Below are 27984 nucleotides of genomic sequence, written 5' to 3' on the forward strand. Positions count from 1 at the left end.
CTCTTTCTGACTAATAGTAGAGGAACTATAGGCATAGTATACGTCAACAACATAAAGGTCAATACTCATTTTTACGCCTCGGACACGTAATGAAAACATCCGACTCCAGACAGCCGCTCGCCGGCAACGCGCTTTCGACACCTCGAATGTCCGAGAATTGGTGAACATTTTTTGGTAGGTGTCTGACAGAACAATTTTTTAACTTGACTTAAATACTTACTCAAAAATATTCACCACCATACGGCGACAGATAAATTTTGAGCTTAACTCGTGAAGAGAAAACGACAATGTTATATTGTCCACCAATAGCGATAGAGTTTCGAGAAAAATCGCTTTCTCTCTGTCATCTTAACGCAGCGAAAGACAGAGTTATATTATGGATTCCATCGCTAATTATTTATTTAAAAAAAAAAAAAAGAATATTTGCCATATCTTTTAAATATGACCAATATTCCCATTCCCCTCCAACTAGTCGGGAAATACTGTATTAGCAGTGGGTACGACAATAGTCCAACGGGACGGGGATCGTACCACCACCCTTCGATGATAAATCCGACCGCTCTTACCGCTGAGCTATTGAGGCTATATATTGAGCTATATATAGTAATATAGGTTAAGCTATGGACCAATGGTCGACATTTGTCGTTCTCTCGTCTTGAAATATGATTTAACTATACAGGAATGGTCATATTTATAAGACAGAGAAAAAAAAATGTTTTTTTTTATTAAAATTGAACGTAAATCAAAATGTTCTACGAAAACAAAAAAGCAAGTACCTACATAAAACAAAATAGCTAGTACAACTCGTATCTATCGTTACAAGTAATTAAAGAAGCGTACCCAAAACATATCACATCTACAGCCCAAGTATCTTCAACCTAAATTAATATATGATCCCCTTTTGCGCCTCTATAATAGACGGGGTCCCGGTCATGCGAATAAAGCTGTACATAAAAGTGTGCTTACTACTTAGTCCTAAGTGATTTTAAAGTGCACTTAAAGAACTCAGTAGGTACGTGGTTTGCTCGCAAACTGTGTTCTCTAGATAAAAGCTGGTTGCCGTGGACGTAGTAATTCACTACCTATAGTACAGCCTTTCTTGATGAGTATTATTTACCAACAAACAAATTAAAAATGAGGGTATAAATCACTAGTCATTTCACACCTAATAATAATTATGATTAACTTGTTCTTGAATTTATGAAAATAAACTTGATAAATAAGCTTAGAACAATTAGATATGGTTAATATATTTTATATAACATTTTATAAACAAACCGCACATATTTTAAAATAAATAAGTTATAAAATGACATGCGTTTTCTACCTTCATTTCTAATTTGTTTGTTGGTAAACAGTACTCATCAAGAAAGGCTGTTGTATAGTTAGTAGTTACATGTTGTTTATAACCATACCGGTCGCCCCGCGGTTTCACCCGCGTAGTTCCCGTTCCCACGACTGTGCAGGGATAAAGTCTATGACACTCAGAAATAACGTAGCTTTCTAGTGGTAAAAGGTTCAATAGATCTAGAGATTACAAAGACGTACCGTCAAGCGATTTAGCGTTCCGGTACAATGTCGTGTAGAAACCGAAAGGAGTGTGGATTTTCATCCTCCTACTGACAATTTATCCCGCTTCCATCTTAGATTGCATCATCACTTGCCATCAGGTGAGATTGAAGTCAAGGGCTAACTAGTAAATAATTAAAAAAAAAACCCTCTACAATACCGCAAAGGAGATCATTCATTTTGGGCCCTTTTTGAAAGTGCCGGCCAACGAAAAAAAATAGCACGAATCGTTAGAACTAGTCATTTGGAGTAATAGTTAATATGGCATGAAAGTTGTAGGAGGGCTCTGAACCAAGTTATACAGGTTCGAGTATTCGTTATTTCCATACATTTTGTCAATTTTCAAAAGTGCCCGCCAAGAAAAAAAACTGGTACGTATCGTTAGAACTGTCCATTTGGAGCAATAGTTACTACGGCTCAAATGTTGTAGGACTGCACTGAACCAAGTTATACAGGTTGGATGACTCGTCAGTTCTATACATTTTACTGAGTTTTGTAAGTGCCCGCAAACAAAATAAATCATATGTATCGTTATGACTAGCCATTTGCAGCAATCTTTACTTTGGCATAAACATTGTAGTATAGCTTTGTGTCGAGTTATACAGTTTCGATGATTCGTCCAATCCATTTATTTTATTGATTTTTTAAAGTACCGTTTAACAAAAATATGGTACTTATGGTTAAAACTGCCCATTTGGAGTAATAGTTAGTATGGCACAAATGTTGCAAGATTGTTCAGAACCAAGTTATACAGGTTCGATGTCTCGTCACTTCAATGTATTTGATGGAGTTTTGCAAGTTACAAAGTAAATGCTATTTATCGTTATAACTAGCCATTTTCAGTAATAGTTACTATGGCATAAACGTTGTAGTATAAATCCGAATCAAGTTATACTGTTTAGATGATTCGTCACATCCATATATTTTACTGATTTTTTAAAGTACCGTTCACCTAAAATATGCTACCTAACGTTAAAACTAGTCATTAGGAGCAATAGTTAGTAACACGTTGCACACGCTTCAAAAAAAAATTTTAGTACTGAAACAAGTTATATAACTTTCATTCATTGATTTCCAAAAAAGTTGGAAAACATAAAAGCAATAATATAAAATATAGAAATAATGATTAATGACAAATATTGACTAATGACAAATTCAACATTATGGTGCAAATGTAACTAAAAATTGTGTTATTGTGCATTGAGAGAAATAAAAACGTTTTATTAAGTTCTTCAAGTAATGGTAATTTCGATTTACAAGCTTAAATAACATAACAAATACACGCACAACGGCGAATCACATGGACAAGTGCAGAAACGGTCTAGAAGGAAGAACATAACAAATAATGATGACACAGCTCTTACACCATGATGACATTTATTTCATATTATAAGTTAAGTATTCATCATTATTACCTATTTATTGTTCCCCATTACATTCAGATATCAACAAAAACATAAGTGACGAATCATCGAACGCAAATAACTTGGATCTCAGAGCAATCTTACAATGTTTCTGTCATACCTACCAACTAACTGTATTGCTTAAATCGATAAAATGCATAGAAATTAAGAATCATTGAACTTGTATAACATGGCTCAGAGCAGGCCTACAACGGTTGTTGTACTATACTAACTATTACCCCCCGTTCCTATTACAGCCAGTTCTAATGATACGTACCATTTTAATGGTTGGCACTTAAAAATCAAGAAAATGTATGGATATTACAAATTGTCACACCTGTATAACTTAGATCAGAGCATTTATACAACGTGTCTGCCATAGTAACTGACAAAGTATGTCTAAATGATCAGTTAAAATGATACCTGTAAGAATTTTATTGGCAGGCACATTTAACCTGTATAACTTGGTTTCGAGCAACCCTACAACATTCGTGTTATACAAACTATTGCCACAAATGACCAGTTAAAACGATACTTATCATTACTATTGTCGGTGGGCACTTACAAAACTCAATAAAATGCATATAAGTGACGAGATATCGAACCTTTATAACTTGGTTCAGACCAAACCTACAGCATTCGTGACATACTAAATATTACTCCAAATGGGCAGTTCTAACGATAAGTGCAGTGATAAGTGCATATTTTTGTATAATGGCACTTTGAAAACCAATAAAACATATGGATTTGACGAATCATCGAAACTGCATAACTGGACACAGAGCTATACTAAAATGTTTATGCCATAATAAATATTGCTGCAAATGCTAGTTACAACGATACGTATTATTTATATTGTAGGTGGTCACTTACAAAACTCAAAAAATGTGTATAGAAGTGACGAGTCATTGAACCTGTATAACTTGATTCAGAGCAATCTTACAACATTTGTGCCATACTAACTATTGTTCCAAATGGGCAGTTCTAACGATACGTATCAGTTTTTTTCCTTAGCGGGCACTTTTGAAAATTGACAAAATGTATGGAAATAACGAATCGTCGAACCTGTATAACTTGGTTCAGAGCTACCTGACAACTTTTATGCCATATGAACTATTGCTCCAAATAGCTAATTCTAACGAGTCGTGCCATTTTTGTTTGTTGGCCGGCACTTTCAAAAAGAGCCCAAAAATGTATGGAGCGTGAATGATCTCCTTTTATCTCTTTATAATACAAGTAGGTGCGTATTAGTATAGATTTACTGAAAGTCCGCGTGAATTCAAATTTATCCTGATTCTTTAGTCTTTTTTTATGAAAGTCCTATTCCAGACTATAAGTATCTCTAGCAAATATTATCTAATTCCGTTCAGTAATTAAGCAGGTAGCAAACATCTGTTCATCTGAATTCTAAACATTCACGTTTATAATATTATTATGGATGTATTAAGCGTTTTAAACGTACCTAGTTGTACGTACCTGTAATTACTAAACAATCTAAAATATGTACGAGATGTATCTTCAATTTAATGGTTGTTAGGAATAGAGATACAAATATGAATAACGATACAAATATGATATTAGTACATAGCACTTCAAAGAATGTTTACAACTAAACAATTATTATATGAACCGATACCGACTAAAAATAAACAGTTTAAAAATAGACAGTTTATATGATTAAAGCCTAAAATATCTGTTGTACGACCAAATGAATAATATTTACATTTTGCGCCTAAGCACTCAAACACACGGATTTTTTTATAGATACGTAATAATAGCGTTTAATAGCGTTATTGATAAATGAAAAAATACAATATTGAAATTATGTAGGTAATAATTTATCAATCTGATATTATGTTTTGGCCGAAGTTGACATAAACAAAATTGTTTGAAAAATTAATGACACGGCTAAATTAATTTTGTTCATGTCATTTTGCCACCTTATCAAAGTATTTATGCCGTAAATTATATCAGAATTAAAAAATTTCAAGGTCGGAAAAAAGATTGTGCTTATAATTTGAATTTTTTTTTAACAAACCACCTTTGGTTATTTTAACGAACGAAATTAAGCAAATGCATGTATTGCGTGCCGCTCCCGATACTTATCAGATCGGTGTGTACACGCCTTAATGGATTCAATCAAACACGCTTTATTATCGAAATCCATTAAAATGATACATTAATGTGTCTGCTAAATAAATCATAATTAACAATAATAACTAAATTGAATTTATTTTTGAGTGTTTCTTTCACTTTTAACATGAGCAAGGAAAAATCCATGATAGCCCAGTATTCAGGATATGCCCCCAGCCTTCTATTCGAAGGGTGGAGGTTTGAACCATGCGCCTCCAACTTTTCAGCTATGTGCCTTTTAAGAAATTAAATATCACGTGTCTCAAACGGTGAAGGAAAAACTTCGTGAGGAAATCTACATACCTGAGAATTTTCTTAATTCTCTACGTGTGTGAAGTCTGCCAATTGGGCCAGCGTCATGGAATATTGGCCTAACCCCTCTCATTCTGAGAGGAGACTCATGCTCAACAGTAAGCCGAAAATGGGTTGCTAATGATGAAGGAAATTCAATGTTTACAGGCTTGATTGATTTTATCTAAGATCCTTTCACAAAGGTTTAGATCTCAATAATCTTCAAAAGGACCTTCAAAGTCTTCCTTTAATTTAGACTCCAACAATTTGACCTTGTTTTCTGATTTGTGTTCGTTGTCATCGGCGCAAAAGAGAGGCTGCTCTACAGTACCTACCGCGTAAACCTCGGTTTAACCTAAATGAATAATACTTATAGTGAATGGTTGCTGTTTACCTATCTCACTCGTAAAATGTAGGGTAAATAATTATGTAATAGAATGTCATAATTTTACATGGAACAAGTATTTTGTGTTAGGTAAGTACACAAACCTAAATCTTTATTTTTTTTTTATATAATGTTGTGAAAAATAATATTAAATGTATTTTTTATTTATAATTATGTGAAAAACAGTATTAAATATATTCTTATCTCTGAATCTTCTGAACTAAATGTTCTTACCGAAAAAAGATATTTTGCCTTTAACTTCAGCTTTAAAGGAAAACAGTACTGTACCTATATACAAGTAGGTATGTAGATACTTTAAGGAATAACATTATTAGCAAGAGGAATGTTTCACTCGGTATTATTTATTCCACGGAAACTAAGTGGATATTCGATCTAAAACGTCTTATGAATACAAAAGCACCCTCTTTTTCAGCGAAACATTTCATGAAATTCATCATTTTGTTCAGTCCCTTCACGCACGTGAATGGCGCCGAACTTTTAAGATGATACTTTCCTAAATCGCAAAGTTTAATTTTGTGGCCCTTGACAAATGGAAGCTTTTTTGTGTACCGCTCATAACTTTTGTGGGTTTTTGTTGTGGCATGTCAGTTTTCAAACCCAAAATCAATTTACGGTCAATTTAGTAAAAGTTTTAGGTCCCGTTCCGAATGGTTGCCCCGATGTAATTACGATTTCTACATTCTGACACTTCTCTATATTTTTTACTAAGTAGGTATTATACACTCATAATTGATTACATTTTAAGGGCCAAGATTTGTTACGAAAGAAAGTGCCTGGATGGAGGTACTGAGGATACCTAGACCTACAATGAAACATAATATAATACTGACAATTTTATTACCGACTTCATGATGAAGGTTCTCTGTTCGAAATTTCGAACCATATGTTTTCGTGTGTTAATTTTTAGGAGAGACGGGATAGTCCAGTGTATGTGGCTTCTGCCTTCGATTTGGGGCGTGCAACTTTTCAGTTATTTGTATTTTAAAAATTAAATAGCTTGTGTCTCAAAAGGTAAAGGAAAAACATCGAGACCTGCAAACCTGAGAATTTTCTTTGTTCTGTACGTGTGTGAACTCTGCCGATACGCATTGGGCCAGCGAGGTGAAATATTAGCCTAACCGCTCTCATTCTGAGAGTAGATTCGTGCTTAATAATGAGCCGAATATGGGTTGTTAATGATGAATATAATTTTATATTTTTCAGATAAGGTTTCAGTATAATTTAGGCGCTTTTTCCTTGCAAAAACTACTAAAGTGTTTGTTAGGTAGATTAGGTAACTATTTAGAAATGCTAAAGAGTACTCGTATACAATTCAGTCAAACAGTATTTTATCCTCATTATTTATTGCCTCCGGCAACTAAATGGATATTTTCAATAGCAAACGCCTTATGAATACAAAAGACGTCCTTGAAGTGCTACGTCGAAACATCTCGTAATATTCATCAATTGTTTGGTCGCGAAACACCTTAATGATGAGAATTCGGTGTTGCTAGTCACGCTTTTCTAAAAGTTCACTTTTTTATTTTATTATATTATATAACTAGCGGACGCTCGCGATTTCATCCGCCTTTAGACCCCCCTAATCCGGCCCTCTTGCAAAATCCGTTCAGAGCGGACCTCCGCTATCTATAAACTACCTCCCTACGAAATTTCATCTTTGTACGCCGAGCTATTTTTGAGGTTTTGTGATGAATGACCTTTCGCATTTATATAAGATATAAATAAAATATTATATAATTAGTCGTTCCTTTATTTTTTTAAAGAATATGTTAAAAAAAGTCTTTTAAACAATCAACATTCCCTTCCAACTAAACGAAAAGTTCTATCAGTAGACAATTCGGCGGGGTTCGAAACTAAAGCCAATCAATTCATTCAAATCCATTAACCGCGAAACTGTTACCGGTAAGTTATTCTAACTAATCATACGCGTAGGTACTCTTGATACAATATTTTTGGTTGAGAATACAATAATACTAAAATATTTGTCACCTACATTGACTTGTATACTCTATCAATCCCATTACCCTAACGAACAATGCTAGAATTAACAGAAATGTCATATTGTAACCATTGAAGAAACTTACAAACAGTTTAAAGACCGCTGGTATAGTAAAAAAAGTTTTCGAAGTTAAATGGTCTCAACAAAAAACTAGCAATAATCACTTATAATTTAGAAGGCAATGTAAACCATTGTTAAATTTATATTTGGAAAACAACATTACACCTGTGTATTATCTCGAACTTTTCCCTTTTGTGTTCAGTTATTAAGTAGGTATGACGTAATATAACATATTCATTTACTCCTCTCATAAAACTTCAAAGCTCCGATATAAACTCTGGCCCATGTGGAAAATCGGGTAAGCTTTTGACAGGTAAAGTGAAGCCGCAACTTTATCGCGAGTTGGAAACTTGGCTCCGAGTCTCTCGTACGACGTATTCCATATGACAAGTTTGACTTGTCGCGAGATTGGAATTATTGACCTGAAACGTCTCATAACTTTGCCCAAGTCGTATGCTGTTATCTTTTCATTTGTCTATAGGTTTATTTAGACATAAATAATTAAAATGTCCTGCTTGATTTTTAAACAAAGAATATATTGTGAACAATGATAATTTTATACTATTGGTTACGTGCCTACAAAATCACTGCAAAAAGTGATCCGAATTTAGCGACTTCACTCCACACATGCACTATTTTGTCTTTGATATAGCTTTTACACTTCCTGAACACACAATTCGACATTGTAGACAGTATTTAGGTTTTATTTGTTTAAATAACGTTCGTTGCGTAAGCGACTAAATGAAATTAAGATAATTATGCACATTATTTTGTACGCCTCAGTTTTGATGTGCTAGTGCCTATCTCTAGTATAAAATATCATAGATTGTGAATATAAGTGACTACGACAATTGCACGACAATGCTACGACGCGCTACGTCGTAGCTTACTATTTCCCACAAAGTTTATTTCACTAGCATAATTTTCACGCACATAATGCTTACAATTTTGGTAGCAATATACCGATTAAGCCAAGTTACCTTGCTTACCTATTACAATGATTTATTTTTACAGTAAGAAATGAGTTATGTGTGAGTTTCTTTTTAAGTTAAATAACATTCTATTAGTCACTGCCAGTCACAAATACGTAACATCACCTACGAATGCCGTACATCTAAATGGGATCGTGACACAAATCCTTGACCCTTTCACGGGCAACAGAGAGTGTGTGCCTCGAGTTGCACTTTTAACGACAACTCTTTTAACCATGTAATGATGTAAAACCTTTTAACTTGTTATGTAATGTTGGCGCCGTGAACTGTACCCACTACACAGGTAGGTATACGAGGTCATACGGCCTTCATCATTAGGCTTTACTATCATCAGCAGGCTTTATTGAGGCAAAAGGCTCTCACAGGAGAGCGAGATTTGAAATTTAGACCCACCATGCTGATGATACAAAGTTGGTTAGCAGACTTTATTCTGTCATTTTACGATGTTACATGTTCAGTTTAATAGTTGCGCGAAGACTAATACTAATGGATGGAAAATAATAGACGAAATTGATATTTGCGTGAAGTTATGAACTATCAGCTCGAGTTTATCTAAATTATTTCGATTAAACATTGTAACTTTACCGCTTTTGTTCTAGTTACTTTTTCAGTCACATAATATCTCATAATGATGATGCTGATGATCAGTGGTGTACACAAGATTTTAGTTTTAGTTCGTGATAACCCAGTTGATATGACCTCTGCCTCTGATTCCGGAGGGTGTGGGTTCGAATCCGGTCCGGGGCATGCACCTCCAACTTTTCAGTTGTGTGCATTTTAAGAAATTAATTATCACGTGTCTCTCAATCGGTGAAAGAAACCTGCATACCAGAGAATCATCTTAATTCTCTGCGTGTGTGAAGTCTGCCAATCCGAATTGGGCCAGCGTGGTTGACTATTATTGGTCTTACCCCTCTCATTCTGAGAGGAGACTCGAGCTCAGCAGTGAGCCGAATATGGGTTGATGACGACAAGATTTTAAACTAGGGATTTTAAATACGATACGTGCAAATTGTAAAAAATAGCAAATTGTCAAATACAGGTTCGTAATGAATCCTCAGAGTATGCAGTGCATTTATGAATCTATGATGTGCATCCAACTGCTAATGAGAAGCATAATTGTATGGCTCACTAAAAGACCAAACCTTTTATAGTATTTGGTACCACGTTCCTTTAATGTGGGGTAACTGGTTAAAGTTGGAAATGCTGGACTGCAATGCAAGGATGATCATCAGATTTTAAGGATTATGACCAGGACCGACGTTTTAACATGCTCTCCGAGGTACAAGAGAGTAAAAACATCAACTTCCCAACTCCGGCTACTGAGAATTTATTGCTCTAAAAATCAGAATTGGACCAACCCAGGACTTGAACCTAGGACCTGATGATACTAACCACAGGACCAACAACGGAAAATATCTAATATGTCTAGTAGTAGTAGGCTTGTAAAATTTAAACAAATTTATCTTCGTATTCCCATCATGACCTTGTCTATTTATTGAAAAAAATGGGTGTTAAGTTTTTCTTTTAAAAATAACTTTTCTTTCCAGGCTGTACCTGAAACAATACGCGAGCTGAAAAGCGCTGTGTGGGCAGGCGAGGCCACCGGCGGCGCGGCCAATTTAACCGGCGCTCTCACCTCAGCCTTTGAAATTCTCTACCGGGTGTGGGAAATTGCTTTTATTATATGCACAGTAACACCTATATCGACATGTTTTACTACAATGTGTAGAATTCTTCCTTCTTTTGTTAGTGCCATCTCCTTGATTGTTGGATCTGATAATCGCATAATTAGATCGAATGATTCGTGAATATATTAATCTTGTATTGCTGATCTTATTGAGCCTTAATGATTGCTGAATCATTAAGGCTAACTTTACTTTATTCAATGCGGCCCGAAACAGTGATCTGGTTATTTTTTTTTTCTTTACAAGTTAGCCTTTTACTACAATTACATCTGATGGTGAGTGATGATGCAATCTAAGTTGGAAGCGCTAGAAGCGTTGGAACGCTAAATCGAATGGTGGTAGGTACACCTTTGCCGGTAGTGTTAAGGTTTTTTTCTTTTTTTAAAAAGAATATTCGCTATATTTTTTATAATATGATCATTATTCCCATTCCCCTCCAACTAGTTGGGAAAGACTGTGCTAGGAGTGGGTACGACAATAGACCAACGGGGCGGGGATCGGACCACCACCCCTCGGTGATGAGTCCGACCGCTCTTACCCTTGAGCTATTGAGGCTTTAAAATTATCTTTCATAAAAACTATTAATATTCATTATCACCTATACATCATTGAGATGGGTAAAGTGTCATGTTTTTATCAGTCTTTCAGGTTAATAGTTTAGTTAGTCATTAGCGAATAATTTTATACAGTTAGCTATTATCGTATCTATAATACGACTCTTTCATCTTGCAGTATAACAGAACGGGCTTAGGTTGTCAATGCAACCAAGCAATAGCGGTGATTGGCGCCGGGGGAGGTGCGGGCGGAGTGACGACAGTGTTCCGAACTTGGAACTGGCCACATATGCCCGTCCGCATATTTACGTACCGGGTAGGGGGAGACGCGGCAGCTGGGAAAACTATGAAGGAAATGGCATGCAACAATAAAGGTAAGTTAAACTTCACATTATCATCATATCAGCTGATGGACGTCCACTGCAGGAAATAGGCCTTTTGTAAGAGACTTCCAAACGTTACGATCCTGAGCCCCATGCATCCATTACTCCTTGGAAGAAATAAATTTATAGAATTTAAACTATTAAGTACGTGTTATCCATAATGATGTATAACACGGCTTAAACTCACGTGATTATTGTCGTAGTAAGTCAGACTAGTTTCAATCCAGACCCTTAGCCATGACCTTGTTCATGCAACATGTTACGTAAGCCAAACTGCGAGTTCGCGCGTAACTCGCAGTTTGGCAATTAACCAAATTATGTTTGTCATATATTGAACTTAATTTTTATACGCAGGTTTCCACGTGACCATCAATGACCACGATGAAGTTCGTCAAAAAGTTTTGCACTTCATAGAAGTATTAGCACGTCCTATGGTGATGTACCAGACGATGCACCCGGTTCATTGGAGTCCTGTATACGTAGGAGGAAGGGTGAGAAAATCAAATCATCACCCACAATTTAGCTTAGTTCATAAAAAGTAAAAATAGAAGGGAATACTTAATGGATAAACTATTTATTGCTACCTACTTAATCTTCAGCTTTTTGGGAATGAATACAATTCGCTCTTATAATGGCGAGATAACTCTTATTCAAAAAAAAAAACATCATCCAAAGGTATCAGAATGAGAAAGTTAAAAATGCTCTTATTACGAAATTTGCAAGTATTAGTAAAACTCTTGATACAACGATTGGTAAAGTTCTTCGCTTCCACAAACTTAGCCACATGTGCCTACTAAAATTATAAAATTAAGTATATTTTAATAATTATTACTTATGACACTTTTATTGCCTTACAGAGTAGCAGCCTTGACGATGATGGAATGGGTCAGTTGATGACTTCAGTGACAGTTCCTATTTTCGACAGAAGAAACCACACGGTATTTATCATAAGGACATGAGCTTTTTATACACAGTTCCTTTTACTCGTTGGTTTACACTGTGTTTGTTACAGCAAAGAGAAGCTAATTTACTCGGCGTAGTTGGCACTGATGTACCTGTCGATCAAATAAAGAAGCTCGTGGCACCTTACAAGGTAAAATCTACTAATTCTTTTGTTAGAAATCAAAAGGCATTAATATCATCCAACTTTAGATCAAATAAATTTTGTCAAATCAAGGAGCCTTTTGAGTCAACAAACTGAGTCATTTTACTTTCTCTTACGATCAACTATGCCTTTTAACTTTTCTACATAATATAAGTAAATGTGTATTTTGTTTTACAGTTGGGTGTCAATGGTTATTCATTTATGTTGGATAATAACGGGCATGTTTTATATCATCCTGATTTGAGACCTTTGGTAAGTATTGATTTAGATATTTTATGAAACAGTATTTTGTTGAAAATTTCAAGGAAATAACTAAATATTTTCTTTGTTACAGTATACTAACGAGGAGGTAAGAGAGTTATTATCTTAAAAGAAATACAATTTGCAAATTGAAAACTATAACAATTTTTTGCAACCTGCTTTTGTAACAATAAATATTTCTTATCTATTAATTGTTTCAGTATACAGAGACATTACGACCTCTTTACTCCAGTGTCGATCTCACAGACGTAGAACTCCTCGTAGATTATGACGAAAATGCAAGAGTTAACCTCACTTCGCTACTTTTTGAAGTTAGTAAAAAAATTATTAGTGATGTCTAAAATACAAGCTTAGAAACGAATAACGATGATAATGGAAATTAATTTTCAGCTACGTCACGAAATGATAGAGCAACGGGAAGGTGAGACAGAGATGGGAGTAAAAGTGCAATACGAGGGAATGAGACGAGTAGCAACACGACGACAGAGATATTTCTATAGTCCCGTGGATGGCACGCCGTATTCACTGGCTGCTGTTTTGCCAGACGGTTACGGCATGTATGAGCTGCAGGCAGAGCAGGAGATTAAACATAGTCCTATCAACGGTAAGTATGCCTATGAAAAATGGGAACTGTGAAACAATAAAATTGTTAAGTTAGAACCATGCTGTAGAAGGCACCTACCATGTATGTAACACTAAGTAAAATTATCCTTGGTTTTTTGAAGAATAAAGAATCAAGCAGCATTTTTTAAAACATTATGTAATTCTCGAATAGGACTGACATACGATAATCTGTAGTCTTTCAGATGCAAATAAGTAATATTTCAGATGCAAATAAATGATATCAGACAATCAATGAAAAACTATTCAATAACTTTACGAGTACCTCTATTTTATTTTTACAATATATACAGATGCTTGCAGTAAAAACAAAGATTTCTTTACATGGTAGATTCTAATTTAATCTTGTATGTTCTTATGCAGTCACTGAATATTTCAAAGGAGAAAATTGGAAAGTTCACCCGGATTGGTAAGTTAATTTAATTGACAAAATTACAGATAACTTTCACTTACTTTTATTTGTAACTTACGAAGTGAAGTCAGTTTGCTGAATCTTATTCCTAATTGGAAATTATAATACTGTCAAACACTTAAAAAAGCCTTGGCCACAAAACAGGAAATCTGTAACCGACCAATTTCAACAATAAACAGCAGGATTCAACAGATAAATTGAATCTGACCCCTATAGGTTGCTGACATAATATTAGGTGAACAATTCAACAATGACTTAGTTTTATAGTGACAATTTGTTATTAAGATTACCATTAACAATAAAGAAAATTGTAGGGACTACAGATATAAGAGTAACTAGATTTATAAAGTGTCTATTCTTTGTATTGAAACCAGCGTACCCAGGGGCGTGGCCTAAATGGCTGTTTAATATTTAGTGAAAAATTAAATATGTCACCCTTACTTTAGAGTTGAATGTTATTTATTCCTTTTGTCACAGAACAAAACAATACTGCTAGTACATACGCGGACATGCTTGCGTTATTCCGCACATCCGGGTGTACGCGGGCCTTGGCCCCTTGCTACTTCTATTGCTAAAAGCGTTAAATTTTAGCGTTGTCTGTTCTGTAGTAGAGACAATCTTGCAAGCAAACGTAATACTCGTAGGGCATCAACTAATGCAGAAAAGGGACCACCTTAGTGATGAATGAATGACTAATATTACGTTTCAGGGTGTACTGCGAATACGCTTCAACGTCTGAGCAAACGTTCAATTCGCCCGAGGAGCAACTTCTACACTTCCTGACGCGCGCCGGTCGCCCGGGCTGGAAGTGGATGTCGCTGCGACCCCGCGCGCTGACCCTACACAACGCGCACAAGAAGCAGGACCGCGACTCGTACTATTGTGAGTACCTATACTGAAAACTACGCCCCAAAACAGCCTTGAAGCAAACATTTAAACATATATAAGCGGAAATTCTGTTTGTGATAAATCCTGCGGGAACCATTGATTTTTTTTGGGATAAAAAGTAGCTGATGTTCTGCTCCAAGTTTAAATTTATCTTTATTCCAAAATTCATCAAAATCTGTTGATCGGTTTAGTCGTAAAACGCGATAAACGCACTTACAAAGTAAGAAAGAAAAATACTGAATTGACTGACTTGATTCATGGCCGACCTTGTCCAATCATGAGATCTATAAATAATGATCTATGCTAAATTTCATATCAACTCCAGTATTTACCATTCACTTAAAATTTTGCATAGAAAGGATGTTCGCGATAAAGACACTCACTAACAAAGTTTAGGATATAAGTAAGATACCTATTATGAAGGTGCAAGGCGGAGAGAAACTTTGTTTGCTTATTTAAAGCCATTTTTTTTAATTACAGGTGACAAAACATTGGTTCAGTCGTTGGTCCGTGATGCAATGGTAATTAAAGAATTGGACGCTCACGCAGGACATGCTAGTCATCACAATCAGTAAGTATCAATTACTTCTATAGCATGTGTTAGCTATAATACTCTCCAGGAGAAAAATACCCATATTGAGAATTAAACTATACCACATCCATAATTACGCTTCTCTCACTTTCCAAAGGGTAGATTGGAAGATACTTACTCGTAATGCTGCAAGCATTAATTTTGCTTTTGTTCAATATGTTTGTTGGTTATGCAACGAAGATTTATAAAATACCTACTCAATTATTACTAAATATTTAAGGAAAAAATAATTTAAACAATATTGACAAATCTATGTAAATGTTGCATGAAACTTTGCACTTCTAGATTTTAAGTAACATATCAACGCACTTTATTTTAAGTTTATTTTGATCACTAATTTCTATGTGTTTGTCACACAATAGCCCGATAGCAACATTAATGGCACTTCTAACAAGGTAACGTAACAAAGACAACTCCATAATAATGTTTCGCGTAGATAACGATTAGATACGCCGACAAAAAAAAACTAGAAGACGCAAAAATATCCCATTTCTGATCCGTAGAATAGAAACGATGTGTGATGCATTTAACGGTCCTTAGATGTCATATAATTTTGAGTGAACATCCAGATTTGAGCATAAATTGGCGGCTTGGTTTTTACCCCCCATCCTCTACCAGTTTCCATTTTGTACTGTTAGGTGCTAATTCTTTATTGGAATAGCGCGAATGCTCATAATTCTCATAATCTCCCTGGTAATTTAGATGCCATTTCCATTTCAATTCAATAGAGGTTACCTAGTTGGTTTTTCTTGCATTACTGATGTACGTTAAAACGTTTGGCAAAGGGATCTATGCTGATCCAAAAGCTATTTTCAACGTTTGGTGTTTTATGTAGCGCCAAGTAAGCTAATTTATTTATAAAAAGGCTCCTGAACACTTTTTAATCAGTCGAAAACAATAAGCAACTGCTAGAATAATAAAAAATAAAAATATAACAAAAACCATAAAGACTAACAGTGTAAGAGATATTTATTAAATCAACTTCTAGCCAAAGGTGCATATTGTTTTCTATGATACATTTACAGCAGCGAAGGATCCAGGTAAATTAGATTTAAAACTTAATGTTTTTTAACAGGTTTTAGCTTGCTTGAAGAATGGATTTTGTACATAAAGTTTAATACTTTATTTTGTTTTAATATGTAAATCAATGTGATAAGGTTGACCATATTTATGGTAAGAGATTCCTACTTTGGAAATTATACCAAGACGTATAAAATATATGTTTCTTTAAATATTGGATAGAAGCAGGCGTTACTTTGCGGAAGTTCATCATGAATATATAATAATTTATTTATTTTGCAATTATCCGCGAAAAGCTGACGAACCCATGCGACAACGTCACCCAGGTCCGACAAAATACTCTGGGTTCGTCGGCTTTTCGCAGATGATAGCAAAATAAATAAATTATTATAAAACTTTATATAAATATGGTAAACATTATCCTTTATCATAAGTATCTGTTATATTACCTATTATATAGCTACAGTAGATACCCAATTATCCGAACACACTGTTGTCATAAGGCATTCGAATAGCCTAAAATCCGAAAAATTGTTAGGTTTAAAGATTTTTACATGAGGAAAAGGTATTTTTTGGATCCCCGTAACAGCAGCGTGATGATTAGTAAATAGGTAAGTAAATACTCGTATTGCCCCTGTATAGTTGGGTAATTGTGTTCATATGTCATAGTCGGCAGTCCGGATAATCGAGTTTTAACTGTATCTATTAAATGAGATTTTTCTACAAATCAAATGTAAAACTTAAATTAAAATACTAAGATACAACAATTGTTGACACAAACATACAAAAAAGGTGTAGAAACATAAACTGAGCAAATGGGGGTCTATTATTTGGTTATACATTGATACATCAAAAATCAGTGGAAAAAATTATGTGAATATATTAGAATAGAATAATGGTGATTTTTTTGGATTGAGTTTCTGGGATTAGCAAATTAGTTGGGTAAGTACTGTCAAATCTCATACAATTTATCTTTGCAGGCAAGGCAGATTCCATAAATTCGTGGTGACCCTATCCTTCATCGCAACAAGAAGTGGACTATTAAAATGGACTGAAAACATCAACAGCTCAAGGTCGGCTGACTCTTCTGAACCGTATGTACCTATTTGAATCAAACATTCATTCTCAATTAGTTAGCAAATAGTTTTTGATATAATAATACCTACTAATAAATTTGCTATCTGCTTCCATATCTATTTTTTCTTCTATTCTTCTTTCTTCTGATTTCCATATGACCAGCAGATTGAGATATTAGGCCTAATTAAAACAGCTAACAGCTAACGTCGAAATATCATTATTTCAGACACTTTAGCGAAAAACATGCACGAGCGTTCGACTCAGAATGGTACCGTCGTGCAGTAGAACATCATTCGATTGAACCGGAAAGCTTCGTCTTTTCTGTGCCTTTTCGTGACGGCAGTGAAGTCGAAGACTTCAGTGGAAAGCCTCCGTTAGTACTGGCAACCCATGCGGTGTTCGTCGAATCTAGAGGACATCGAGCTCCTGCGGCAGTTGTAGGACTACATTTCAAACTGGATTCACTTGCTAAACACTTCTTGAATGTCACATCAACCGTAAGTAGTTTTTTTTCCTTTAAAGAATATTAGGCTGACTTTTAAATAAGTACTACTGTTGCACCTACTCCTTCAATTAGTCATAAAAACTGGGGTGGGTAGGACAACATTGGGCACTGGGCAGGGAGCAAGCCTATGACTTCTACGAGTCTGACCCCTTAATTGTAAAGCTATTGAGACTCTTTAATGAATAAAAATGAATATAGTTAATTTCCTGATAATTTACCTACTTCTATTTTCGTATTATCTTGCATGAGTTAATCATTTTTTCAGTGCACAGCTGGTAGTGTGTGCAAGAAAACTTGTGCCGGTGACGAATTGGACTGCTACATTTTGGATGACAACGGCTTCATAATTTTATCGGAAGACGTATCACAGACAGGTCGCTTTTTCGGACAAGTAGATGGAACGATAATGGATTCGCTCGTTCAAGATAGGATATACAAGAAAGTCACCGTTCATGATCATCAAGGACGATGTCCTGATTCGAGAAACCCATTCAGTGGAAATTCGAACAAGTTGTCACCAATGAAACCGCTGTCTTGGCTCGGAGGATATGTGGCAAATTTATTGGCGGTGTGGTTTCCCTTGTGGGACAATGTGCACGGACGAGCTCATGGACATGCAGAAGAAGAAATCGGTAAGTATGAACAATGAATCCATAAACCATATTTTTTCTAACAAGCATTTTTGGGAGCGTTTTTATAAGCCACAGTCACTCGGCAGGTGAAGCAGAGAGCTACAAGTATGCTCGAAATATCTTTGCGTGATCAAATCAGAAATGAGGAGATCTGCAAATGAACCAAAGTTACTAACATTGTTTAACGAGTCGCAAAGCTAAAATGCCAATGGGTTGCTTTAAATAAAGAACCGATAGATGTTGTAAGCCTAAGGCGCTATAATGCCAACCCCTCACCGTAAACCGCAATATTGGTTAACCCCCCCAATAGGTAAATCGATCGATCAATTGGTGGTGTTAGTATAAGAGACCTATATCTAGCAGTGCACACGGCTGATAATGAATTATGATTATGATGATTATAAGGAATTGATATGCTCATGATTGATTGTATTACACAGATTATGAAGATTATGAAAACGAGGATCTGGAGCACGAGGACGAAATGGACCGCGACCGGGGTACCTACGAAATCATTATCGACGGCATGGGAGCTTCGGACAGGCATGAGGTCCCCGTCGTGAGCCCCGGGCCCCCGCGGGAGCCGCCGCGTGAAGCTGCGCGCTCCGCCGCCGTGCGACCATGCGACACTAGCGCAGAACTATTCACTCTGCAGTCCACGAGGCTCAATGCTGCTCAACCGCTCAAAGGAAAACTCACCAATTGCCATAATTCTGGATGTGAAAGGTATAATTAAGTTCTGAAATTATATTATTTTTTTACGGTTCCAAACGTCCGAATAAAAAACGGAACACCGTCTGTCACAGTTGCTCTTCTCCGAATCTCCTACATCGATTAAGTTGAAATTTAACTACACATACTCTTATCAATCCTGTAGGTATATCATAGTCAGTTTACACGGCCAAGGTGGAAATTTAACAACATATTGCAAAGTGCAACGTGTGCAATGAATTTTAAAATACATAATTTTTCAACCAAGTTTAACAAAGGCACTGTCTTTACGAGAGTTCAACTCGGCCAGGCAACCAATTTAAATGGAATAAAAATAAAGTGACTTTATAATTGCGTGTTGTAGGCCATTCAGCGTGCAAAAGATACCGCACAGCAACCTGATCCTACTGGTCGTGGACACGCTGTGCCCGTGCGGCGCCAAGCGGCTGGACGTGCGCGCGCGCGAGGCGGGCGTGCGCACCGCGTGCCGCCGCCCCGCGCGCGCCCTGCCCCGCCGCCGCCCGCCCGCCTGCGTCTCCTACCACCCTGAGGTACGCTAGCAGTCTTTTTCCTTTAGAATAGAATTTGATGCCACAAAAATGCTAAGAAGAAATCTGGAAGATATAGGTCATACAAGTAGCTCATTGAGCTACACAGCAGCGGACTCCCATCACCTCTTCTCAGCGCGCTTACGAGCTTAATCAACTCTATAACGTCACTAGATTGATTCGCACGCAAGCTTCTCACGCGTTGAAATTCCAGTAGATAACAGCTCGCTGTTATGCGTTAGATTTCAACCCATGAGTCCCGACTCGCAATGTACCTAACGCCATTCATTGACAGTCTAACTTACATTGACCAGAATTTTTTTGTTTTCAGGAAATCGAGATCCAATCGTGCGGTCGCGGCGCGCGCACTCGGCCTATGTTCGTACTGCTGGCCACGATCGCTGTACGACTCCTTCTAACTCTCACAACGTGACTGTCCAAAATCCCCTGAATATTCTAAACCAATACCTGCTCGCAGGTTCCACGGCCATAAGAAGCTTTCTATACCATATCAAATTCCATATCACAGATAATAATTTTTAATCCAAACGCAGTTTAAAAGTAATTAAAAAGGAAAGCTTCGGGCCACCGTACCGCAGTGTTCGAGCGATGTTTTTGTGTGTATAGACTATTCGTGTGAACTTTTTATGCAAGTGTTATGCTGGACGGCTCGTACTCGCAGTGCCTAGCCGAACTGGGGTATTCATACATATAATTATATAAGTACTTACTGTTAAAGCAAATGTTTTATACCGCGTTGGCATAGCAGCTGTACCCTGAGTGTAGGAAAGTCTTTTTATTGAGTAGTGTTTCACTACTCATTAAAAAGATACACTCAAGAGTACAGTCACAATGCCCTGAATGTAAACTGTAGAAATCATATCTTAAAGCAATGTTGTTTGGACGTTGATGTATAGAGTACAGTTCTATGATGGTTTAGATAAGGTTTTATATCCGAGTAATTGTTTGTACCGATTGTCGAAGAAGCATGTCAACGCGGAATTAAGGAATGCCTCAGAAGAATAGGCCTCTCCTCGGCCTATTTTTGTGGTGTACGCGAGATGTTTAAAGTTTTGATCAATTTTACCGACTGAAGTATTGGTCCGACCAAGTGAACTTTTGATCTTGTTTTGAGACAGGATTATCGATTCGAACTAGGCTAAGATAACGTTTAAAAGATATTTTCTCCTCTCTGTTAAGTTGACAGTTTCATAATGTAACTATGATGCGGTCCCAACCGGTAAATAGGTAGGTAACTAAATATCTTGTTAAATTTAATTGAAGATTATCACAAACTTGGAGATCTTATAAATTATAGCTAATGTTAATAGATATTTTAAAGATAATAATTGTAATATAATGATATCGTTTAAAAAAACTGTTTTAGAAAAATTTACCTATGTTGATCCTAACACTGTTTATTTCTCGATATCTATCTGTTCATCATATTGATTGCCAACGTACGAGTATTTAATAGAATCTATGCAGATTAGTTATTTGTTGTTGTAAATAAGAGACTTTCTGTTTGTAGACGTTACGTTGCTATTTTTACGTGTGCCTGTGTATATTTGAAATCATTATTAGATTTAATATTAACGAGTCGACGAGTAAGCATCGTAGAGTTGATACTGAGACGATGAAAAGATGTTTCGGAAGGAACAAATAAAATAATATAGACGCCTGGAAAATTCTCATTTTTACGTAATAAATATTTGACGTATTAACATAAGTTCGTCCTATAAATTAATGTCGTTACCTTTAAATTAAAGAAAGTGTAGAACTAAGATTCTTACATTTTGAATTAAGTACTTACAACACATTGTTACATATTTTAAAGCGTTGTTTTAATAAAAACCACATCTTCTCCTTTATTCGAAGAAAGCATAAACTATGATTAGTTGTAAATTAGATATTTTATAATTATGCAATACAGGGTTGACTTAGAAATGGCGCCATTATGGATTTCATATCAAAATATACCTAATACCTATATTTCTATCTATTGAGGAGTCAAAGTGTCTCTCGATGTCCTCTCAGCCGACTCCCATTCATCTAATCGTTAGCAATTCTCTCGCCTAATCTTCGAATAATGTTGAACGTATTTGAGATATTGTAAACAATACTCGTTTTATTGTAAATATTTGAATATGAGGGCCTACTACTAATGTGTAATGTGTGTTGCTAATATTCATACATTGTGTAGTTCGAATTCGACTTCTTCTGTCCTTCAATCAACCGAATTGTATCGATGTTAGTGTAATATGAGCTAATTTATATATACGTTGAGCTAGCCTTCTCATATAATTATGATAAGGCACTACATACCTACTCACAATTAAATAAAGATAACTTATAAACCCTAAAAATGTTGTTATAAGTTGAGCTTTTAATAAACGTTCGCTATTGGTTCATTAGAATTGTGACGTAGCCGTACGCATTATCATTCTGTCAACTGTCTGTGTTTACTGATGTTTATATGAATCCATCCTCTCGCGATTTCTATCAGAGATTTGCAATTTCTGAAATCTATTAAAAATAAATACATCAAACGATTATGCCTCCACAATTGATTGATTGTATCTGCTTGCATCCATCATATTATAGTCGATCGTCTAACGAAGCCATTACAGTTTCAAATGTCCCTATTTAAAAATTAGCTCATATTATATCTGCATTTCATTGCTCATTTATATAACATGAAATCGCATTTACAAGCTATGTACCTACACTATAGTTCATAATATACATATTTAAAATATCTGTAAGAACGTATATACTTACATAAACTTTAAATAATCTGTTTGTACCTATCATAAAAAAATGTTACCTAGAATTTTAAAGTCAGAATCGTCATAACATTCAAAATAATATCGTGTATTTAATCGTTAAATAAAAAGGAGCTTGCTGTTGTCCATATCAACAGTCACGTAAACGAAACAATAATAAACTGAAATAGTACAAAGATACATGTAAAGTTGTCTCGCATTTTGTGCCAAACCACAGCAAAAGTATTTAATTTACGGATTTTTGTATCCACGGGACCGATAGTCGAAATAGTTGTAACAAAATAAAGAAACCGAGGACAATAGCATGCTCAGGGTCCGATAGAAGGGTAATTAATGACAGTAGATTGATTGCTCTGTTTCATACACATTTTGTTGTACGAAATCGTTTTAGTTTCGAAACATTGTTGGAAAACTGTTTTAACTATTTAAGAGACAGATCAAAAAGAGCATATTTCTGACATAAACTCAGTACTGCAAGCAGGCTCATTGTCAGCCCTAGCGTGTTATAATAGCTAGAGATAGACGTAGACAGCCTTACCAGAAAAATGAAAAATACCTCCCATTTTTGCGGAAAAGAAAGAACTAACTTCTTCCATTAGCAAGCACAGACTGCTAAAATACAAAAAGGCCCAGGTTTTTTATATTTCTGGTCAGGCTATGGGTAATTTATTATTATTTACACTTTTATTATTATTTACACTAGGCTGACATTTAAAATCGCTTAATAGGACTGATTATTTACTTTATTTAGGCAAATTACATAACTGAATTCTTGCCCACGCGGTATAAGAGTGCGGGTGTGTGACGATTTAGGGGAGCTGTCATGACGACATGTGCGACTCAGCATAGTGCAATGTGGGTCTGGACTTAGGTTCGCGTTTACTGATTACGCAATAACGGATTTTTCGACATAGAGATATAACCTTTAAGTAGATTAACATCAGCATGGCTATTCTCTAACGATGTTTTGTATAACTCGCAAGTGCGAGTTTCGAATTCACCGCTATCTTTTTCATTCTATAGTATCGCGTTAAACAGAGAGAGATAGAGGTGAATTCGAACCTCGCACTTGCAAGCTATAAAAATATCGATACAGAATAGCCTAGCTGATCTCTTCGCGGCCATACTAGCTTTCTTTGTACTATTTATTTTCTAATTAAAGGGTTTTGAATATTAAAGGCTGATTTATAAGCCCTCCAGAACCCACTTCGAAACAGAGCGACAGAGGAGCGGGCAGCAAAGCATTCATTCATTGAAAGACACGGGTCGTCATACCCCGCACCTCAGTACTGCTCAGGTGAGGACTCGGTTATGAAGTCTGTCTAAGCTCCCTAAAACTGTCGTCTTCGAACTTTGCCCAATTTAAATTATCAAGAATTATTTTCAATTAAAAAGCTCACCGTTTCGACAATGAAATCAATAAAATAATACTATAGATATAATTTACTGTGATTTACCGTTATCATATAACTGATGGCATTTACACGTATATCGTATGAGCATACTCACTACCGGCGTAAGTATATGTGGGAACGCTTTTGAGATATGTACATTTTGTATAAATATAACAGTAAGGAGTCGATGTGTGGCGTTATAGTTTCACCTGGTGAGTGGCGAACGACTGGTGTATTGTATTGAAAGTGCTTCTAGTAAGCGTCGAGTCTTCCATAGCAGTCGAGCGCGGAGCGAGTATTACTTGTAACTAAGTATTAAACGATAATAATAGAGTATATCTTTATCATAGCATAGGCGGGGCGGCCCCGGGCGGCAGCGGGCCCGTCACGGGGTTTAGTTATACTATAGACACAAAACAAATACCTCGTTTAGTTACGCAAAACGTAATAGCTAGACACAGTTAGAGTTCATTTCGCGTTTAGTTATTGGACATATCAATTCAGGCACCAAAGAGACTATAGCGTAAGCAATTTTTTGGAATATTTTCAATTGTGATCTTATATTAATCAAATGTATTAATTAAGGAGACTCTATTTCATATTTTGATGAATTTTCTAAATAAAACATTTTTTTATGTACCTCCACTTGTAAAGGCGCCATTTGTACGAAGGAATGTTGCAACTAGAATAAAATGCAATATACCATGACAATTTTTTTTTAAGTTTTTTAAATATTACATGATATAATTAACACTGACTAAAATGATAACTTTAAAATAATTCCATCTCTTGTATCGACGAATAATGAGAAAAGGATAACAAAGAATTGTCAATTTAGTAAACGTAAATTTAGTAAACTTAATAAAAACACCTATAACTAGGTAAAACCTTTCTATTAAAACAAAATATTTCGCTATGCTGTGTAAATAAGTAGAACTAAGTTCTCCTATTTCAATGGTGTTAAATCGATTTTCTAGATCTTCTACTTAATTAACTTAATTATTAAACATAAGTATTAAGTCAAAGTAATTTATTTTGGTTCAGTTTTAGATTTTATAACCGACTAATTAAAAATAGCAAAAGAAATTATTGAAAATATAGACGAAAAGAATTTTCACGCTTCATAAATTTTACAGAATGTTATAAATTTTTTCATGTTTAGAAACGAATATGGCGCTGAGTGGACTTTATCAATTTATTGAACCAATGTTTCCCAATATTGTTTCCATTTGCACTTACCTATGTGTGAACTATACCCGTTTATAAATGAAAAGAGCTCTCCTTAATTATTATTTTAAGATACGTATTTGCAATTATTAATTTTACTTAAGGAACAGTGATTTCTAAATTTACGCCACGTTCAATATTCATATCAGTATATCTAAAAACTTTTTTTACGAGAATACAATATAAGCGTTTGTTTCATATATTGTCTTGTTTCTAATCACTATAATCATCCCAAGGTAAAGCTTTTTAGATACTAGGTGATACTCGAAATTTTAATAAAAAAATCTTGCGAGAGGCAAATTTTGACGTCGCTGTTTTTTCGAATTATCTTTTTTCTTATTAATTAGTTAATGAATTAATTATAAACGATATAGTTGTTGTGTAATCGGACACGGCCGACTGTGAACATGGTTCTCTAGTGTAATTCTAGTAAAATACTGTTTCTTTTTTTGTTACTTGCCAGTTCATGCTATAGATAAACAGTAATTACAATAATAAAGTTCTCTTATAACATTGTGGAAAGTTATTTTCTTGACGCCTTTTTTATTTTTCAACTGCCTCCTTGTCCAGTGGATTTCTAAGGACTTGTGTCCATGAAGTCTGCTAATCCGTATTGGGCCAGCGTGGTGGACTATCGGCCCTCTCATTCTGAGAAGAGAATCGAACTCAACAGTTAGCCGAATGTGGGTTGATATCGGAGTCTATTGCACAGACTTATACTTATAAATAAATTACCCTTTGACCTTATACTCCCACATTCTACTTCATAGTTAAACTGAGAGTCTACTCCTTTACTACGCAAACAAGGACTTAGTTATATGGAGGAGTTATTAAATAATACACGCTACTAAAGATCTTATCGTATATAAATAAATTTGATTACATGTATAGACTGGCCGCGAACACGATGTCGCGTTTCAGCATCTTGATCGCTTGGCTGAACTTGCTCTCTAGATCCGTATTGCCAATGTTTTTCGACGCTTGACACAACTGTCTCAGTACTTCTTCCAAGCGACGCATGCATCGGATTATTGAACCTGGAGACAATTATTTTGAATAAATAAGCTTTATTTTTAAAGTAAAACTTCTTCACGCACTTGGCTTGGGGAGTATGCATGCATGCAATGCATTACGAATAGTGTAATCGGTGAGGCGAACGGACGTTGAGAAAGAAAGAAAGAAGTTTTAATTCAGTCTTGAGGTAGCACACTAATTTTTTGAAGTTTATTCCTTGAGAATCGATTTTTCATATATAGCCCCTGGTGTGAAAAAAATGGGCTGTAAAATTCGGTGAACGAATGACAGCGTTACGTTTTTGTGCGCACATTTCATCGTGCGCTGCTACCAATAGCGCGCACGCTGCGGCCTGCTGCTCCTCGGTTGCGCACCTTTAACTTTTCAGGCGTCAGTATTGAGACGTACATACGAGCAACCTATTTAGACAGTCGATCTGAAAGAGTAAACTCTATTCGTGCGTCCAGCTGACACACACTTTTTTTATTTAATAACAAGTTAGCCCTTGACTGTGAATTTAATCTCACCTGATATTATGTAACGAAGCAGTCTAAAATGCATCTTTGTAAAAAAAAACCGTCTAGAGACGCTCAACAGAAGTGATAACTTAAACTAATTGCTTTTATTAACTGAATCTAATTAATTATTGCATTAAATTAAGAATCTTCTATTGTCAGAGAGGTGGGAAGAACATTGTAACAGCCACAACATAGACACTTTTAAAGCCTGTGGTGGAAAAATCAGTTCTAAGTTCGCTCTGACTGCAAGTGTCAAACGTGCCAAAATCAGCTGAAACGCGTTACTTTTACGGTTTACCCTCTTAGAATAAGTAATCTTCAAAAAACCTACCTTCAAAGACATCAGTCATTTTGCAAATCTGTAAGAAGGTGGCTCCCTTGGCCCACGACAGCACGACGTCCATCAGTGTGCACTTGAACTTGCCGACGTATTCGTCCTCGTCCAAGTCCATCTTAGCCTCGATCGAGGCCTTGGCGATACGGCGCGCGTATTCCTGCAATACGACAAATTACATCAATAATACTGACTCTATATTTATGACTTGTGCAGGAGACCATATATGATGTAACTACTTCTAAATAACTAATAAACTTGAGGTTAGCTTGCTATGGACATGTAATGCGGAGGGATGAAAGTCATTTTACTTGAATAATTTTGAAATTGCATGTGGAAGGACTAAAGAAGAGAGGAAGACCAAAGAAGAGATGGTTGAAGGGTGTGATAGGGGACATGTGTGTAAAGGGAATGGATGATGAGTTAACGAGTAATAGAGGTGAATGGAGGAGATTGACATATTTTGCTGACCACAACTAAGTGGAATAAGGTACAGGAGATGATGATGATACATCCACTACCCAAAGTCCGTTTATTTTTTAGTAGGCTCTGAACTTAACTGAAAAAGTCAAGTCTTGTGTTAAGTGTAATGTTGGGGAAACAGAGTATCTATCTATGAATGAATGAAGAGTATGTCTGCTGCCGGGTGCTCGCACTCCCCTTAATCCATAAATAACTCCACACCCCTGTACCGCGTAGGCAAGAACTCGGTTATGTAGTTTGCAGCAGTTGTTACAACAATCCAGTTCCAGCTGTCTCAGCACGCCTTTGAGCTCGTCTCCCGTGGAGGCCTGCGAGGAGTTCCCTCTAGCGACATAGCTCTTCACGAAGACTCCATTGTGTGGTTTGTCCATACCTGCA

The 27984-nt window shown here is 35.9% G+C and overlaps 2 protein-coding genes across 5 annotated transcripts in view; one reads left to right on the forward strand and one right to left on the reverse strand.

Annotated features, from left to right (window-relative positions):
- LOC112052162 (voltage-dependent calcium channel subunit alpha-2/delta-4) overlaps positions 1-25773 on the forward strand; it is a 112635-nt gene extending 86862 nt beyond the window's left edge. The window contains exons 7-25 of one of the 2 annotated variants that reach the window (XM_024091130.2): positions 10404-10517; positions 11274-11469; positions 11833-11969; positions 12336-12416; positions 12491-12571; positions 12761-12835; positions 12918-12932; positions 13045-13155; positions 13235-13448; positions 13829-13874; positions 14587-14759; positions 15246-15336; positions 15720-15752; positions 17358-17471; positions 17681-17951; positions 18225-18591; positions 19032-19317; positions 19667-19853; positions 20182-25773. In XM_024091130.2, coding sequence (XP_023946898.1) covers positions 10404-10517; positions 11274-11469; positions 11833-11969; positions 12336-12416; positions 12491-12571; positions 12761-12835; positions 12918-12932; positions 13045-13155; positions 13235-13448; positions 13829-13874; positions 14587-14759; positions 15246-15336; positions 15720-15752; positions 17358-17471; positions 17681-17951; positions 18225-18591; positions 19032-19317; positions 19667-19853; positions 20182-20283 — 2694 coding nt within the window. In that variant the 3' untranslated portion in view covers positions 20284-25773. The remainder of the gene's footprint in view (positions 1-10403; positions 10518-11273; positions 11470-11832; positions 11970-12335; positions 12417-12490; positions 12572-12760; positions 12836-12917; positions 12933-13044; positions 13156-13234; positions 13449-13828; positions 13875-14586; positions 14760-15245; positions 15337-15719; positions 15753-17357; positions 17472-17680; positions 17952-18224; positions 18592-19031; positions 19318-19666; positions 19854-20181) is intronic. The other variant, XM_024091131.2, reaches the window with a different exon arrangement.
- Positions 1-27984, reverse strand: part of LOC112052164 (exosome RNA helicase MTR4) — a 42721-nt gene that overhangs the window by 2771 nt on the left and 11966 nt on the right. For 2 of the 3 annotated variants that reach the window (XM_052883835.1, XM_052883842.1), the window contains exons 17-18: positions 27121-27283; positions 26141-26294 (exon numbers count right to left, since the gene is read on the reverse strand). In XM_052883835.1, the coding sequence (XP_052739795.1) occupies positions 26141-26294; positions 27121-27283 (317 nt within the window). Of the gene's footprint in view, positions 1-26105; positions 26295-27120; positions 27284-27984 lie in introns of those variants that run through there. The other variant, XM_052883837.1, reaches the window with a different exon arrangement.

This window comes from Bicyclus anynana, chromosome 1 (assembly GCF_947172395.1).
Source record: "Bicyclus anynana chromosome 1, ilBicAnyn1.1, whole genome shotgun sequence".
NCBI lineage: Eukaryota > Metazoa > Arthropoda > Insecta > Lepidoptera > Nymphalidae > Bicyclus > Bicyclus anynana.